Source organism: Haliotis rubra, unplaced genomic scaffold (assembly GCF_003918875.1).
Source record: "Haliotis rubra isolate DU_JTF1 unplaced genomic scaffold, ASM391887v1 Scf672, whole genome shotgun sequence".
In the NCBI taxonomy this organism is placed as follows: Eukaryota; Metazoa; Mollusca; class Gastropoda; order Lepetellida; family Haliotidae; genus Haliotis; species Haliotis rubra.
The window spans coordinates 469,750-487,262 of record NW_025767382.1 but is presented as its reverse complement, the minus strand read 5'-3'; the positions used below and the strand labels follow the sequence as shown (position 1 = coordinate 487,262).

The following is a 17,513-nucleotide window of genomic DNA, read 5'->3' as shown; positions in this document are numbered from 1 at the left end:
ACCATCGTTATTCGCGTACTATAACAGAGAGTTGGTGGTACTGAGATTGCCTCTGAAGAGCAGATCCCTGCCATTACGACATTACAGCTATTACAACTGGATCTGAATCATCTACACGAACTGTTGTCTGCATCCGAACATGTAAACAAAATATAGAATATCACGAACTGATCGCAATTTTCGATCATTTGCTGCTCTGCGCTTGAGTGTAAAAGTACCCTTACATCCACCCAGCAATACCAATTTAACCATCCCTCAACTGGGTGACTAAATATCATTTGTAAGATCCAACAGATCCAAGATTTCGGTTATAAGTGATTGATGAAGCGCTTCCGTATGTTGTTTCACTTTTCATCGAGCTCAATAGTGCATATTGCATATTTATAGTAGGGGTATAACAGAAATGGGCATTAACATAAGTTTGGACGCGTGTTTAGAAAACTGGAGTGTCTAAAGTTAAAATATATTTGTTTCTCTCGTCTAAATATGTTTACATATGATTTCAGTACAACTTGGATAGACATGGTTTCTTATTTAATAACCAACGAGAACAATTATCTGATCCACTGCCAACATGACATGACATTGAAATAATTTCAACCAAGTTACAAAGATTTGAATTTGCTTAAGGAAATGTATTACAAGAAAAATTGAATTCAGTGAAGCTTAAACTGGTTTTTACAACCGCCTCTAAATATTGGGTAGCCTAGTGGTTAAAGCGTTTGTTCGTCACGCCGAAGGCCCAGGTTCGATTCCCCACATAGATACAATGTGTGAAGCCCATTTCTGGTGTTCCCCGCCGTGATGTTGCTAGAGTATTGCTAAAAGCAGCGTAAAACTAAACTCACTCACTCTAAATATCAAATTATTAAACTAAATATCAACTGATAAAAATAAGGGATTACTGATAAATGTATCAGTATGTTTTTATCAAGACAATTAGATGAGCTTTTCATAATCACGTTGCTTTACTACTACCCAGCCCCGAGTGCCTCTCATGTGTAAGGAGAATGATAAAATAGCTTTGACGGCCATTGTTGATGTGAAAAGCATACTCACTGACACTGAGAGACAGGGACAGCAATAGGTATATACAGGTCTTAGGGCACATCTTCAACCGATATCCACTCGCTATCTTATGATACGACCTATACGGACACTTCTACGCCTCTTGACGAGATACCTACAAGGGCGTGTACTGTCTGAAGAGATAACAGGTTTGGGTAAAGGTTGCGACCAAGATTAATATGTGAGCCGGTGACTGAGTCTGTGTGTCTGAGCATGTGTGTCACTGTTTATGTGTCCGTTACCCTGACCGGTAACCATGATAGATCAGCGTGCTTCTAGTTAACATGCTATGGAGCACAATTATCAGTCAAGGTTAGATGACCTGCTGGATGTTTGTATACACTTCAGCTTACGACGTTCGTAGCAATGTGATCGTTATACAGAACTGTACGCTAATACGTTTGAGTCAGTTATAAACTGTGTATTTACATACAAACATACATATACATTTGTATAGCGCCGATATCCAGCTCAGCTCAGCTGCTCAAAGGCGCTTTGTTTTTCCCTCGCTCACTGGATGTCAATCTCAACAGCACATCGTATTGTCAATCTCAACTCCCTGGGGATCACACAACGGAAATATTTAGATTTTCTACTTTTGTAGCAGAAAATATTCTTTCAGCGAAAGTTCTCGTTGCGTGGAATATTTTTTTTGTTGCTTCGATTATTTTCTAGTCACTTCAACTATTTATTCGTTGCTTCGAGTACTTACTCGTTTCTTCGAATATTTTCTCGTTGTTTCAATATTTTTCGAAATTAACTTGAAATTTCGAGTATTTACTCGTTGTTTCGAGTATTTGTTAATTGTACTCAGTTGCAAATCTGTGGACGTGCTTATCGTGTCGCCAAAATGTACCCAGTTTGGAAATGGACGCGACATGACACACAAATTCAGACACACTTCTCCATGGTTGTGGCAAAGCTCGGCGACCAAACTCTACTCCGATGCCAAACCATACGATATACTGACGTTTTACTACTGAAGCCATCAACTTACATTCCTTAATTTTGGATATATATGATTGAGATACCGGTGCTTTGTCTTGTACTGGCAAACAACGATAACTTGAGCACCGATCTGACAATTAACCCGTATTAGTATGTATGAGTGCCGCCCACTGGAGCTTGCCATTGTCAGCGAAGGGGTCCCAGGTTGTCCGCGATCAAGTGTAGTGCGACTTGCTAACAACGACGTGAGAGTCTTATGAGGAAGGCGTGTGCAGCTAGGCGCGGAATCAATTTCATCGTCATGTAATGCACTTGCACTAGCCTACATCTGCTCTACCTTTCACAAACCAAATAATAATAATAATGTGTCCATTTATATAGCGCCAAACTTCACACTAGGTATGCTCATAGCGCTAACAATCAAGGCACAGCACATTATTACCCCGGATAACCCAAGCTGCCTGTTAGGCGCTAGAAGGTTATAGTCATATGACTTTTTCAACCGGGTACCCATTTTCCTGCTGGGTGAACAGAGACAAGTTTGAACAAACTCACTTGCCTAAGGTGAGACCACATGTGTCACATGTGCTTCGTTGTGGGGCAGGACTCAAGTCCTAGAAACTCTCAGGAGTCAAGCTGCCAAACACGGTCACCCATCCAAGGACTCTCCGAGCTCGACGCTGCTTAACTTCACCGATTTGTGACCTGAGCTTTGAGCACAGGACCACGCGCCGCTCATTTCCGTGCACCGCCTACTTCTCGTATACGCGTTCTCTGCGCTGGTCAAACGTATCCTTGTTTGCCAGTACAAATATTGTTTCTATCAACATTCAAAGAAGGATTGTTAACTTTTTGGAAGACTTGGATGATTCGGAGCCCAAAGTTCCGAGCTTCCATTTTCGGAGCTTTGCAAAGAAATTCAGCAGCGGTACTGCCAGGTTGTTGTATGCTCATTTGCATACACAGAGACATCAGGAAATGAAAATGAAAGTGTATGTATTATTTATTTACAGCTTGGAAGGTTAAAGATCATCAATGGTTCAGGATAGAGAAGGGTATGCAGGCATTCGGCACTATACATATGCATTATGCCCATAACTGAATACAGAAGCATGTAAGCACGTTTACACGAATAAAACGGAATGAAGCATTGGCAGTTCATTTAATTCAAATTTCACTTTCATTTTACTGGCAAAATATCACATTACATGTAATTTATTTCTCTATCTGTGACAATCTAGTTATTTTACTGCCTTTCGGCGACATTTATTTTATATAATTTAATTGCATTTATCATAAAATTGTAATTTGTTAAAGTCACGATTGGCTGAAATATTGCCGATGTGACTATAAACATTAACTCACTCACTCACTGACTCACTCACTCACTCACTCACTCACTTACTCACTCACATTTACATGAATATACTGATATATAAGGCACATGTATCCCGTTTCTTCACAGGACTAAAAGTCGGATTTCCTGATTCATTTCTAATTTACGATTGAAAATATTGGGAGATATATGGGAGTCAATCAATGTTGATAAGATAATGATGAATGCGTTGAGAGTGCATCACCATTTGCACTTCCTTTTGACCGTAGTTGTTTGTACAGAAATCGCTTTTGAACGTTGATTGGTGTATGACGCGAAATCTGCTTGTGTACAATTTTCATTCAAAAAACAGCCAAAAGCGTCAGAACCAAGAATGACACCCCATGCACGCTACTGCGGTGTGCATTCCATGCGTTGAGTTTAGAGGTTGTGATAAAGAGAAATGGGGGTGCGTTCTTACGATGTGCCTTTAAAAAAAATTTTAACGCTCATAATTCCTGTCCGAATTGAAAGTTCAGATTCCCCTACTTTTTGGGGAGAGTATATATCATTACACTCCACGACATGTGCCTGCTGTGAAACTGAGGGTGGCTAGTCCTCCTGCTCCGAGGGTACAGGTCACAGGTGAGGATTTACCGTCCACGTTGAACCAGAAGGAGACAGTTTCGTGGGCAGCTCCAGTGAGTCTGATGGTAATGTCATCGGCAATGTTGATGCCCGTCACTCTCTGGGGTGACATGGGCACCCACTTGTCTAACTCACCCTGGATGAGAACTTGTTTGCTGAAGGAAAAATAATATTTGAGTGTTTAGATAGTGTTCAGGCATTGTTCACACACACACACACACACACACACACACACACACACACACACACACACACACACACACACACACACACACACACACACACACACACACACACACACACACACACATATATATATATATTACATAGATAAATAAAAACAGAATGCCTTTTTCTCCAACATGTTTCGTTCTTTACTCTTCAGGGAGATTGTAGCGGTTACAGTATGACGTCATTACATATATATTGTGACGTCACAATAGGGACAACATTCTAGAGCGACAAGGTCACAGCTTGCAATGGTTTAACATTGGTTTGAACTTGTCTATGAAGTAGTGTGACAAGATTTGAAGTTTAAATATTGTTTCGTATCTGTAGGTTTGTAGAAGATATCTGTGTCCAATTTCCGCCCCGATTTGATGACCATTGTGTCTAAGAAAGCTGTTTTAGTTTCAACTTCAAATCTTGTCATCCGAGCCACACCAAAAGAAGTCTTCCATATAACCTGGCACGAAGAATATGTACAATAGTTTCAAACCAGGACACCCGCAATCAAAGACTGAATGAACTTAGGATGTTTTTACTATTACGGGAATATCCAAAATCTCTTGTTGAAGACGGAATAAATAAAGCTTTACAGCTTAATAGAGAAGATCTTTTGACAGGAACGATGAAACAAACCAATGAGGAAAAAGTAATTGCTTTTGTATCTACTTATAATCCGTTGAACCCTAATGTGTTCCAGAACATAAAAACAAATATGTGCATCTTAGAACAAGATGAAAAACTGAAATCAATGCTGAAATCTAGAAAAATAGTAAATAGCAAAAGACGAAATCAGAATCTTAAAAAGATACTAACAAAAGCCAAATCTATTTTAAAGAAACATAATGTATCAAATCCTACTGCGTCTAGATGCAACAGAGGTAACTGTGGAACGTGTCGACATATTGTTGAAGGACACTCTGTAACTTTCACGAGACACGGAAAATTCTATGTAAAACAGAATTTTGACTGCTCTTGCAAAAACATAATATATGTCATAACATGCACAGGCTGTAATGAACAGTATATTGGTCAATCAGAAAATTTAAGAGCCCGGGTTCGTGTCCACAAACAACAAATAAAGTGTCCTGAAACCCGATGTATCCCACTGAGTGAACATCTAGATGTCTGTGCGAAAGGAAACGATGTTAAATTTACAATATTTCCTTGTTATCAAGTTCAAAATTCGGACAAAGTAAAACGAATTTTAAAAGAACACTACTTCATAGACAAGTACAAACCAATGTTAAACCATTGCAAGCTGTGACCTTGTCACTCTAGAATGTTGTCCCTATTGTGACGTCACAATATATATGTAATGACGTCATACTGTAACCGCTACAATCTCCTTGAAGAGTAAAGAACGAAACATGTTGGAGAAAAAGGCATTCTGTTTTTATTTATCTATGTAATATTTATGACTGAACACCTTTACTATTTTAGACATTTTGTGCGCGTATATATATATATATATATATATATATATATATATATGTGTGTATATGTGTGTGTGTGTGTGTGTGTGTGTGTGTGTGTGTGTCTGAACAATGCCATATATATATGCCTCGATGTTTCACTTGCATTACTTTGAGTAGAAACGTAAAATATAAGTAAATACCCAATATATATTTGATTACACTGTGTATTAGTTTACACCAACATCAACTGAAGTCAATATACATACATTTGTAGAAATCCTTCATACATAAACATATTTTCTTATCAATACCTCTCACGATATCGGCTCCAAAGTATATTCTTTTATCAACATCTTTCACCATATCTTTGAGGTAAAGTTGATGATCGAAATCATTAGTAACATATTGAACAATTAAAAACCTTTGAGATATCTCTGATGCATTGTCTCTATTCCACACCTCTCTTTCCAAATGATGAACACATCTATAACATAACCTGTATAATGTCGGAACACATGTCCTTTGGTATATGTTTTGCTAGAATATATAAATATTTATAATAGCTTGATTCGTTTCCTTAGTTTTCTGGATCATTTGGCACACATCTGCGTGTTTGAAAAGTTAAACGTACCCATTAAAGGCCAGTACTGGTGATACATAGAAGAGACAGAAGTCCGTTATGGTACAGTTACGCATCGTCAGAGGCTGGGCGTCCGTCAAGGGCTGGGTCCTGTTGGGACTATTGGCTGGGAAGACCATGGACTTAGGAAACTGTAAATACCAACGTTCATATTAGTTGAATGCCTGACTATATTCATATATACAAAGATCTAAACACTAACTTCCTGAAATCTAGTAGCAATACTCTACTGGCCTACCCCTTGATATCCAGCCATGCAAGGTGTCATGTTGTAGCTTCCCTTAAGATCAGCAGCGAGGATGATACCGTACTTGTTTTCTCCACCAAAATCTGAATACGTGGACCACACCTCCCCATTGGGACCCTCAAAGTCTGACCAAGCCATCTGGAAAACATTTCATAGGTATTCAAGAGTGTGATGCACAGGTGAATTGTGCGAAAATGTTCACATTCTTTTGCCAGCTTCAATCAGAAAAATAGTAAAAAACTCCACCCAAGGCCTCTTGTATTCAGTTCTCAGATTACTTGTACGCTGTGCAGGGTGCAAATTAATGATCTGTTGTCAGTTTGCTCCCCATCAGGACCCTCAAAGTCTGACCAGGCCATCTAGAAAACACAACGGCTAGAACGTCATAGCAAATGTTAAGGTCTATCAAGGTACTCCATGCTATTTCAGAATATTCAACCTTATCAAATTATTTCTATCACATGTATGTCATAAAATAAGTAGGTCATGTCATTTATGATTGCACCCTCACCCTGCGGGGTAGCACAAGATACTCCGTTAGACATACCTTGTTACAATTTGTTGTAAAGAAATCATTCCAGTGTGAGTTTCCAGTGTAGGTTTATGCACCATAAACATGGTACGTGTGAAGTACATAGTGTAGTCTGTGTCAGGAGTACGCCTTGTCACTTGAGGGGTGTTGAATAGGGTGCAGATGGGTGGTGAAAATAAGTTAATAATGGCATTTGTATTCGCTCTTGTTTCAGACGTCAATTTACCCGAGTCAAGTCTTCTGCTAAGTGTCTCATTCGTTCTTCTGAATGATAAACTGATGACACCATTTGATAAGCAAATAAGAGCTCAATATACTAGAGGTACAATGCAAATCAAATCAGTGTTAGAGTGTAGTGATGTACACATTTACCCGCCGTATTCTGTTGTCAATTGCAGTCGCCGGTCGTGATGGTTTCAAGATCAATCCGTCAGCATTTACAGATCTGTGGAAGAGTTGAAGTGAGGTGAGGTGAAATTGGGTTTTACGTCGTACTTGAGAATATTTCGCTCATATGACGACGTGCATGCGTGTGTATGTGTATGTGCGGCTGCTTGTACTAGCCCAGACTTAAGCTGGTTTTATAGCGCTAGCCCACTGAGATACCATGCCGCAGTGAAGCATGAATACACCACTCAGACACATTATACTGACTCTGAGCCGACTAGTCCTTGTTGTACCCATTAATGCCGAACGCCAGGCAGGGACCAACAAGTACCATAATTTAACGTCTTTTGGTACGACGCGGTCGGGGATAGAACCCACGACCTTCCGCTCTCCGTGCGGACTCTCTAACCACTACACCACGGAGGCGGTCAGAGTTGAAGTGACAGTGATGAAATATAGACGTGAGGGACCAGGTAACAGGGCTGATATCTGATAATTGTTAAAATCATAAACACTAAATATCTGTGTAAAATAAAACCGTCATCCAGGGGTAACGCATGGTAAAACAGGCGTAATAACTGATAAATAAAAAAGTAGTATATAGTAATTAACAGGGGATAAAAATAAGGACAATCAATTAATACAGGATTAATAATAGAGATGCACTAATATTGGCAGTATTTATAAAAAGATATGAAATGGAAAAAAGTAATATTAAAGACAGAATAATAAATGATATGTGTAGGAGTAACAATAACAAATACAGGAATTGAACATATCTAATTTAAAAAAAAATATGTAGATATCACATTTATAATAAGTACTAAATACAGAAGCGGCAACAATGTACACGGGATTCATAATCAATATATCCATATTAAATATATATATGATCAATAAGAGGAGGAGGTGTAGGGGTTTACGTCAGGAATACATGTAAAAATGTTAGATTATGCGTAAAGAAGTATAAATAGTATATAAGTATAGAATCATATATATTAATTTAATCAGGAGTAATATATGTGAAATGAAGAGTCAGCAAGATAATGTAGGGGATTTAACATCAACTTGGAAAAGTTTGGAAGAAATATTAATTCTATTTTTTTTGTAAAACTAGTGGCCTAATTAACAGCCAACCTACTTCATGATGAGTGTCTTGTTCGTGCCTCCAATCATGTCACTTATTCCCACTGGGCCTGTACTTAACGTTGCAACCACGGCGTGAAGGGACGTGTGGGGTTCGGTAGAATCTGCAACACAATATTCAATGACAATTCGTCGTACGAATGTAGTTACAGCATCATGATGTTCTACCCGTATTACATTTTCAACTGAACAAACACTGTTCTGTGAAGAAATGGAAGTCCCAAAGTCAGTGACGGTAAAGTATTAATGTTGATCCAGAAGGTAAAGTATTAATATTGATCAAGTATTAATGTTGATCCAGAAGGTAAAGTATTAATGTTGATCCAGAAGGTAAAGTATTAATGTTGATCCAGAAGGTAAAATATTAATGTTGATCCAGAAGGTAAAGCATTAATGTTGATCCAGAAGGTAAAGCATTAATGTTGATCCAGAAGGTAAATGATTAATGTTGATCCAGAACCAGTTTATCACATACTGTAAGTATTTCCGGGTTGAACGCTGGTTGTCCAAAAATTATCCTTGAAGGGTGCAACGCCAATAGCCCAAGCAAATAGTGACGTCACACCTATCTTCCAGTTGTCGGTACCTGGTCGGTTGTCATGGCTCGCACGGGCCTGAAACATACAGATTTTTGCGGAGAGAACAGTAAAACAGAAATAAGCCAACTGATGGCACCCACACGTGTCCCCCGAGATGATCTGTTCACTGATGCATGTTTTTGAATCAGCATCACTGCTCGGATTTGCAAAAGCACAAGACAGTAATTTGGGCAAGAACTGAAGATTTAGGTGTATTGGTGTTCTGATCTTAAATAACCATTTTAATGAGCCGATTCCTTTCCATTGATTTACTCCAGCTGAAAGTATAGTATGACCAGAAATTATTGAAAATTTTAGGAACATGTTTAATTGTATTTCTAGTATAAACAACCTTGACCAGCTATCAAGTGCTTGGTTTCATTCAAGAGAGACAACTCTGTTAATCCCTTTTCATAAGTTTGTGAAGAGTTAACCCCCTTTGTTTACTTGCTAGCAGACGACATTTTCAGTGATCCTCAGTATGGATGATTTAGAGAAGAGAAAGTTGATTTTAGAGTATTATAACAAGGACATCAGATCAGCTAAAGTGATTTCAAGTAGAACAGGCATCCCTTTGTCCACTGTTTATCGTGTTTTGAAAAATATTGCAAATGGATATGGCATTGAGCACCAGGGAGGCGCAGGTAGGCCCAGAAAATTGACTGTCGGTGACAGGAGGCGGCTTGGTATTCTTGTTTCTAAAAAACAAACGAAGGAGTTTAGAAAACTTAAGGCTGGATATGATTGATAGAGGAACTGTGGCTGTCTGTAAGGAGACAATTAAAACTGAGCTGCATGCAATGGGTTGGCAGAAAAGTTCGAGGAATTCCATCACTGATCATGAAACCTGAACAAAAGGAGCGAAGGTTGAATTGGTGCTTACAGCATAGAAATTTTAACTGGGACAATGTGATTTTCTCAGATGAAAGTTCTGTGTGGCTGTTTCCTAATACAGTGAAATTCTGGACCAAACAAACTGAAAAACCTTTGTATCAGCACCCAAAGTACAGTCCGAAATTTAACGTGTGGGGTGGCATATCTGTGTTAGGGGCAACGCCCCTCTGTGTATCGAAGGGAATATGAACAGTGAGCGGTACACAGATATTCTCGAAGGACATTTACTTCCATCTGCTCACGTGTTCTATGGACATTTTTGGATTTTCCAGCAGGACAACGACCCAAAACATCTGACCTGACCTAAATCAAATAGAAAATGTTGGGGGACTTATGAAGGAAAGTGTCAATAAGACAAATCTGACAAATATTGCTGAAATGAAAGAAGAGGTGGTCTGATATTGGGACAGCATGGACCACGACTTTCTAACTTCTTTGATCAGTAGTAAGCCCCGCCGCAATGAAGCCTTGACAAAATACTAACTGTTCACCTGTCTTTGAATCTGGAGTTATGTTCTGCTAATATTCACATTTAATATGTGAGTAATGAGTGAATAAATATAAAAAAATACGATCTTTTAATTCTCAATAATTTCTGGTTGTACTGTAAAAGATACCAGTGAGATTGCCTAAACTGTTTCATATTCAGATCTATGCATAGAGACTTGATAGTCACAAAACAATCTCCACAAGTCTGGATGACAACAGGGAGGATTTCAACTTTCAACTTTATGTCCAGCAACATTACTGCAGCTCCAGTCTTTGCTGTTTTCATAATTGAGGTACAATCGCATATCTTTTCAGTAACATTTCAGGAGCTGCACGATCATGCATACATCATTCAAGGCCTCGGTATAGTTTTAAAATACCTTCTGATATCGTCAGCTTCGTCCAATCAACTGGATGAGTTTTTGTGTGGATTTTGAAAGGGATGATTTTATTCACACCAAAGTCAATCACTCGCACAATATTTGAGTACCCGGTTGTAACTCGCGACTCCCCCTCACCTGTGTGACGACAGGTATTTCCAGAGACTGTAACATAAATCGTGGGTAGGCCATGCAGTACTGGATGGTCAGTCCGTTCTTGGCAGCTCCATTCCCCATCTGAGTCAGCCATTGGCGGCCAAGGTCAATGTCAGTCAGAAGCTTGTTAATTCCCCGAAATTCATCGCTGAGGTAATCCTAGAAAACGAAACAAAATTCATAATGATAATAATAATAGCTCCATTCCAGGATGAATATCTTGCTCAAAGCGCTAAGAAAGAAAAGATGTGTTCAGGCAAATGCTTCACGGAACAGGTGAGTCTTAAGAGATGTCCGGAAAGAAGAGTAGGCTGGAGAAGTACGTAGTTCTTGAGGGAGAATGCTCCACTCACAGGCTGCTGAATGGGAAACTCCATAACTACACAATTTGACTTTAGGTACAATGAATAGCTGTTTGAGAGGAGAGCTCTGGATGGAACATAGGGCTGGAGGAGGTCACAGAGATAAGATGGAGCAGTACAAGAATGGCACTGATGAGCTAGACAGAGAAGTTTAAAACTGATTCGCTTTTGAACAGGAAGCCAATGAAGTTTTTTGAGGATCGGGGTGATATGGTCTGATGTTAGGGAGAGTGAAATCGGTCCAGCTGCTTTGTTCTGGACTGATTGCAATCTGCTGATGACACTTTTTGGAAAACCGGCGAGGAGGTTGTTACAATAATCCATCCTAGAAATTATTAGCGAAAATTCAAAAAGATAAAGAAAAAGGTATGTGCTGTAAGGTTTGATATCTATTTTAAACATTATGTAATTAGAAATAATACCTGTTCATATGCAAACAGACCCCATTTCCTTCCCTCAGCGAGCAAGTCAGTCCAAAACCTCTGAAACGTAACGGGATACATGCCAATAAAACAATCGTACATGAAACAAATAAACAAAATCACCCAACAAATGATACTTAGATGAAAAAGAAAATGATAATAGTTTAGCTGTCGACAACAAGAGGCATATTCAGAGGCGTCAGTACCTCTTCCAGTGGTAAAGACTTTGGTACATCGATCAGGAATTCATACTTTCCTCCATTAGCAGTTGCGTAGGTTGTGTTGCTCGACCTAGAAAGAAATTGACAAACTATCCAGTATATATTGACACTGAGCTTTTAGTAGACATCTATTTGTATCTTCACCAATAGGAACAGACCCTATCAATGCATCAAAACAAAATGGAACTACACATGTTTACACTGTTCTGATGGGAATGATGTTTGCAAAGTTTATTCCTAATGAACGCGTTATATTTAATTTCAATCACACATATGACGTGGATTGTAAGGACTTTCATCCGAAATTTTATTATTTTTTCAAATACAGTCTAACACACTTGTATCAATATGTGAAGCTTAGGGTTTTCTCAATGTAAAAGCCGAGCGTCTGCCCACCCCTTATCAGTTTCACGGCTATGTCGACTGCAATAGCTGTAATTGCCATTATTCACATATGAGAAACGCTTATGATTCTTAATACAATTCTTAAATAGAATATTATTGCATGAAGAAATTCCTTGATCTGGCTTACCAGAACGTGTTGTAGCCAAAGACGGGCAACTCTGTCTTGTTAAATAACCACCTGTACCACAGTAAAGCAAGACAAAATTATGTTAGTTTCCAAACTCGGAATACAATATATATATTCTTACATATAAATCCTATACGACAACATATGTTGGTGATAAAGGAACGTTCATATAATAAAATGGTCAGTATAGCGATAAACATCAAGTGCAAACAATCTTACTATAACTTGAATTACTAATGCAACACTCTCAAAGATGAGTAAGGGAAAATACTCACTCCATTCCATTTGGGAAGACCGTTGGTTTGGCTGACCAAGTCACAACACCATGGTCATTGCCCGTGATGTACCACCACACGTCGAACTGAATGTACCTAGCAAACAAACAACAAGGTCATTGTCCCAGTAGTACCCACCACAATAAAGATCCTCCCGAAATGAGTCAACAGTGGAACAAGTAAACAATATGACGATTGTCCCAGCTGTGTCCCTTCTCATCTCAAAGAATGTAACAAGCAAGTAAAACATATTTCTATATTGTTTGACACATGAATATATCTGTGATAAATATTTATTCGTATGAAAGTGACGAGGGTTTCAAATGTAATGTGTCGATGTAAAATGTCACCTACTATTAAAACATAATGCATTCGGGGAATAAAACAAACATCGTGCTTGCAAAATGAGTTGATGGACAACCAAATGCTTCTCTCGTACGGATCAAGCGTGGGTGAGACATTAATTTCATTCAACTCTTCTGATAACATACATGAAAAGGCATGAGCAAGTGTACTTACTTGACGGGAACACCTATCTGTACCATGTAGCTGTTGATGTCCAACACCGTGTCCTGGTGATTCTTTCCCTTCTCGGGGAGGTAAGAGTAATACGCCCCTGAACAAATAACATGCTTGATGATCTGTTTGCCAAGAGTTCAGATATAAAATTAAGGACAAGGGTGTATTGGTTTTCCTGGATTGTCAAAAGACAAAGGCAACCTCTGAAGAAAGTCACTCGCTTCAGGACATACCACAAGTGGTTTTCAAGTGTTTGGTAGAAACTGTCACCAATCCAGTTATTACCAACCGCCAGTGTCATTTATCATCTTATGAATTTGTGAAAAATACATTTTTCACTCGACAACTCCTGCAATAATTTGCTGAGGCGCTCGTCATACCTCGAACCAGTCTCAGGTCAGATCTTTGTATATAAAAGATATGTTGCATTATTTGTATGAAGGACACGTTAGTTTCAGACCATGACTGGTAAGTGAAATCAAATCAAGGCATCTCGAAATATGCTCACCGTTGTCTGTCCAGTACCCTAAGTAGTTGATGGTAAAGTCGGACTTGACATATTGATCTGTCCGGCCGTGCCATTGTTTCAAGATTTGCCCCCAACTCACCATGGCCTGCAACCATAATAACAGCCTTTTATACCAAAGTACATGTTATCATTATAATGAAGTGTTAAAGGAGAAATAAAATTGGCCGTGAAGCTTGCAAAGCCAAACAAAGAAATTAAGATAAGCCCAGATATGGCTTCAACAAACAAATACATCAGTGTTCCGGAAACAAATCCAGAAACTACCTTAAAGACTCATGGCATGTTAAAAGGCGATTAGATGGTCGCATATGCTGTTTACAGGTATCTTAAAGAAGAATGATTTGTACCTTATTAATGCCTTGGTTACCACAGAAAAGAATAAAACTGCTTTCAACACCAACAGGGACATCTACGACTCCTCCCATCGTCCCCCAGTAGACATTGTCCCCGCCGGTGCTGGAGTTCTGACGCCATATTGATGACGACATAAACCGACTGGCAGGGGAGATAATCAGTGTGTTTGCAGTCTTTACTTTATCAAATAAAGTCAGGGGTCCACCTTCGATGCCATCGTCGATTTTGAACGATGATGGTCCCCACCTTGAAGAAAGTTTACAATAGTTGAAACCGATTGAAAATGTATCACTAATCTGTGTTTTATAACGCCGTTAATATCATTTTTACAGGAGATGGTCCACATGATATCTGTGATGTAGATGCAGAACCATTTTATCTTCAAGTAAGTGGGATGGAATTGTATGTGGAATCGACTGGGTAAAACCGTTTTGAAAAAAAATACCAAATTGTATGCACAATCATTTGGCTGCTTGTGTCATTAACCATATGTTGTTTTCTGGCAGAGCCGGTGATATCTGCGGGTTCATGTATTGTCAACACGTAACACAGAATCACACATCATCCATCATCTTATGCATACTTACTGCCCAGCCGTGAGATACTTGAAACCAAACATCAATCCTCCATAACTGAGGTATCCCAATGGAATGGTTGATTCTTGAATTAGAAATCCAGGAAAGCCAGAAATGGTGAAGTTGCTGTTGAAGGCGGTGTTGTTTGCTCCATTGATGTAACGCTGTTGCCGTCGTTGAATGAAAACATAGAACTTGTTTTCTGAAAACGTCTCAGTGATTTTATTTATTTGTTTGTTTGTTGTTTAACGCCACACTCAGTAGTATTCCGGCTATTGTCGTGGCGGTCTGCACATAGTCGAGTCTGGACCAGACAATCCAGTGATCAACATCATTAGCATCGATCTACGCAATTGGGATACGATGACATGTGTCAAACAAGTCAGCGAGCCTCACCTCCCGAACCCGTTAGTCGCCTCCTACGAGAAGCATTGATTGCTGAAGACCAATTCTAACCCGGATCTCTCAGTGAGGAACATATGAAGATCATGTGTTCCTCAACGTACATTTCGAGGTACTCAAGGAACCACATAATGAAGTCTCAAATCGAAAGTATCTTTGAAGAACAATCAACTGGTAACATGAAAAGTCTTTATTACTAAATAAAACCATTAATAAAATTGTACTAAATCACTTGAATAGGTGATTTGTTATATTTTCTAATATATATTACGCACATTAAATAAAATCGAAATGTGTGATGCAGTTGTTACATTTGCTTCTCATTTTAGTTTATCACGGCGAGAAAACCTATTCATTTTGATATTTACCACTTTAAAGGAGACGACGAAATCGGGTATGTTGTGACAAAACAATAATCATGATCAAACCACATTACATCTGGTGAAGATATTTTTCATCACATCACCACTTAATGTATTGCGCTGCAGTGGTGTTGAGTATGATACAAATATTTGTTGTGTAACATGTGTGCTAAAGGACGCGCACAATAGCAGGTGCTCGTCAAGAACATTTTCAACCATGGGCTATGTTTACTCACCTGTTTGAACAACATGAACGGTATGGCCGGATTGTTGTAGGTGAATATGCTTGGATCTGGTGTGTACTGTACAAAGCTAGCCTCGATCTGACTGGACCCTGCCTGGTACAAGAAGCTGTTGGCCTCCCACTGCCCGATGACGTCCACACCACTGGACTGAGTGTTCTTGACCAACTTCAGAGATCCATCAGCAGAGGAGAACACTTGACCATCAGCTCTGAAGAAGGTAGGAGCGCTCTTCAGCCACACATCTCCCTGAACAACGATGCTGTAGGTGCCGTCACTGCTGACGTTAACAGCGAAGTCCTGCTTTCCTTTGGAGACTCCTGACATGGAAACATCTAAGTGAAGAAATACATACACCATGGGCCCGATTGGTTTGATCACTTTCTTGATTGTGAAATTCCCACACTAAACATAATGAAGAGCAATCGATTCATTTTATCTGAGGTGCAAAATTCACCATGGCAATCTTTGTTCCAACAAAACATCGTTTGCCAAAGCAAATTTTTTTAAGGTGGGACACTTTTCAGAAAACAATTTGTGATTCACAGTTTTAATTAAAACATATCTTGCTTCACTGAATAGACAATGGTTTATCTTCAAGGGATCTGGGCAGCTACATTACAACGCATTCATATCTCTTACAAAGGCTTTTGGCTAAACCCAAACGTTTTAACTGAGTATATGTTAAATCGTTTTCAAAACGTTATGTCCAGGGCATGTACGACACAAAGGTCAATAATTATGTGGGTGTGGTGCGCCTTCATCACAATGGTAAATTTTTAAGCCCGGCTCTCTGATCATCGGTTGACATGAAGTATTAATGATGCTTCCTCTATCTATCTAGCTGATGATACTAGAGATTTCAATACATTTATAAAAGCTTTCTTCATGTTTCTAATTTACGTCACTGTTAGCTATACACAAGGAGTTTTTATATTTTTATTAAGTTAAAACCTTATGGCTTTTGAAGTCAGTTGTTTATATAACAAACATACTTACCAACACAGAGCAACAGCGACAGAAATAGTAATATACGGGCCTTATTGCACATCTTCAACTGTTGTCGACAGAGGCAGAAATATGCACACGAAGGTCTTGGTGCACTTCGTCAGCTGATGTCGACTCGCAACGAAATCGTATGACTTATACACCACTTGATGTAATTGACACAATCTAGTTCACTATCTGAGATGATAACAGTGTTATGTCAAGGTTGGGAAGATAGATTGGACATGTATGAATTTTTTTACACTAGCGTACATACTTCTTGTATGTAGGTTAACATTTGTCATGAATCAAACAGGTATTCCACTAATCTAATGTCTCCATGCTTTGTTTGAAGTCTGAAGTTAAAAAAGGAGGTTATATGGAATCCATAATGTATTTGACCAAGGTCTTGATTCCGAGTTCAGAAAGTCAAAGTAGAGCACACTCCGCCATCATGTGATTTGACTATAGCAAATTGATGTGTTTAAAGATAAATACCCAAAATATCATCACCATTTTAGCATTTTATTTTTGCATGGCTTTTGAAATTATATCCATCTTTTATCGTATTGAATTATTTTGTATTCCGCCATATGAATATGGAATATTACTGCCTTTGCTGAACCTAATAACTAAACATAATTGTTCATGCAGGCCTTA

The 17,513-nt window shown here is 38.9% G+C and overlaps 1 protein-coding gene across 2 annotated transcripts in view; it reads right to left on the bottom strand.

Moving 5' to 3' along the window:
* The window catches only part of LOC124257765, a 28,590-nt gene extending 11,574 nt beyond the window's left edge, over positions 1-17,016 (bottom strand). The window contains exons 1-17 of one of the 2 annotated variants that reach the window (XM_046691893.1): positions 16,866-17,011; positions 15,861-16,201; positions 14,873-15,024; positions 14,279-14,531; positions 13,911-14,016; positions 13,403-13,499; positions 12,884-12,979; positions 12,609-12,659; positions 12,062-12,146; positions 11,856-11,915; positions 11,054-11,230; positions 9,050-9,188; positions 8,570-8,678; positions 7,414-7,486; positions 6,501-6,647; positions 6,254-6,393; positions 3,002-4,134 (exon numbers count right to left, since the gene is read on the bottom strand). In XM_046691893.1, coding sequence (XP_046547849.1) covers positions 3,903-4,134; positions 6,254-6,393; positions 6,501-6,647; positions 7,414-7,486; positions 8,570-8,678; positions 9,050-9,188; positions 11,054-11,230; positions 11,856-11,915; positions 12,062-12,146; positions 12,609-12,659; positions 12,884-12,979; positions 13,403-13,499; positions 13,911-14,016; positions 14,279-14,531; positions 14,873-15,024; positions 15,861-16,201; positions 16,866-16,917 — 2,310 coding nt within the window. In that variant the 5' untranslated portion in view covers positions 16,918-17,011 and the 3' untranslated portion in view covers positions 3,002-3,902. Of the gene's footprint in view, positions 1-3,001; positions 4,135-6,253; positions 6,394-6,500; positions 6,648-7,413; positions 7,487-8,569; positions 8,679-9,049; positions 9,189-11,053; positions 11,231-11,855; positions 11,916-12,061; positions 12,147-12,608; positions 12,660-12,883; positions 12,980-13,402; positions 13,500-13,910; positions 14,017-14,278; positions 14,532-14,872; positions 15,025-15,860; positions 16,202-16,865 lie in introns of those variants that run through there. The other variant, XM_046691894.1, reaches the window with a different exon arrangement.
* Positions 17,017-17,513: the final 497 nt, after the last annotated feature.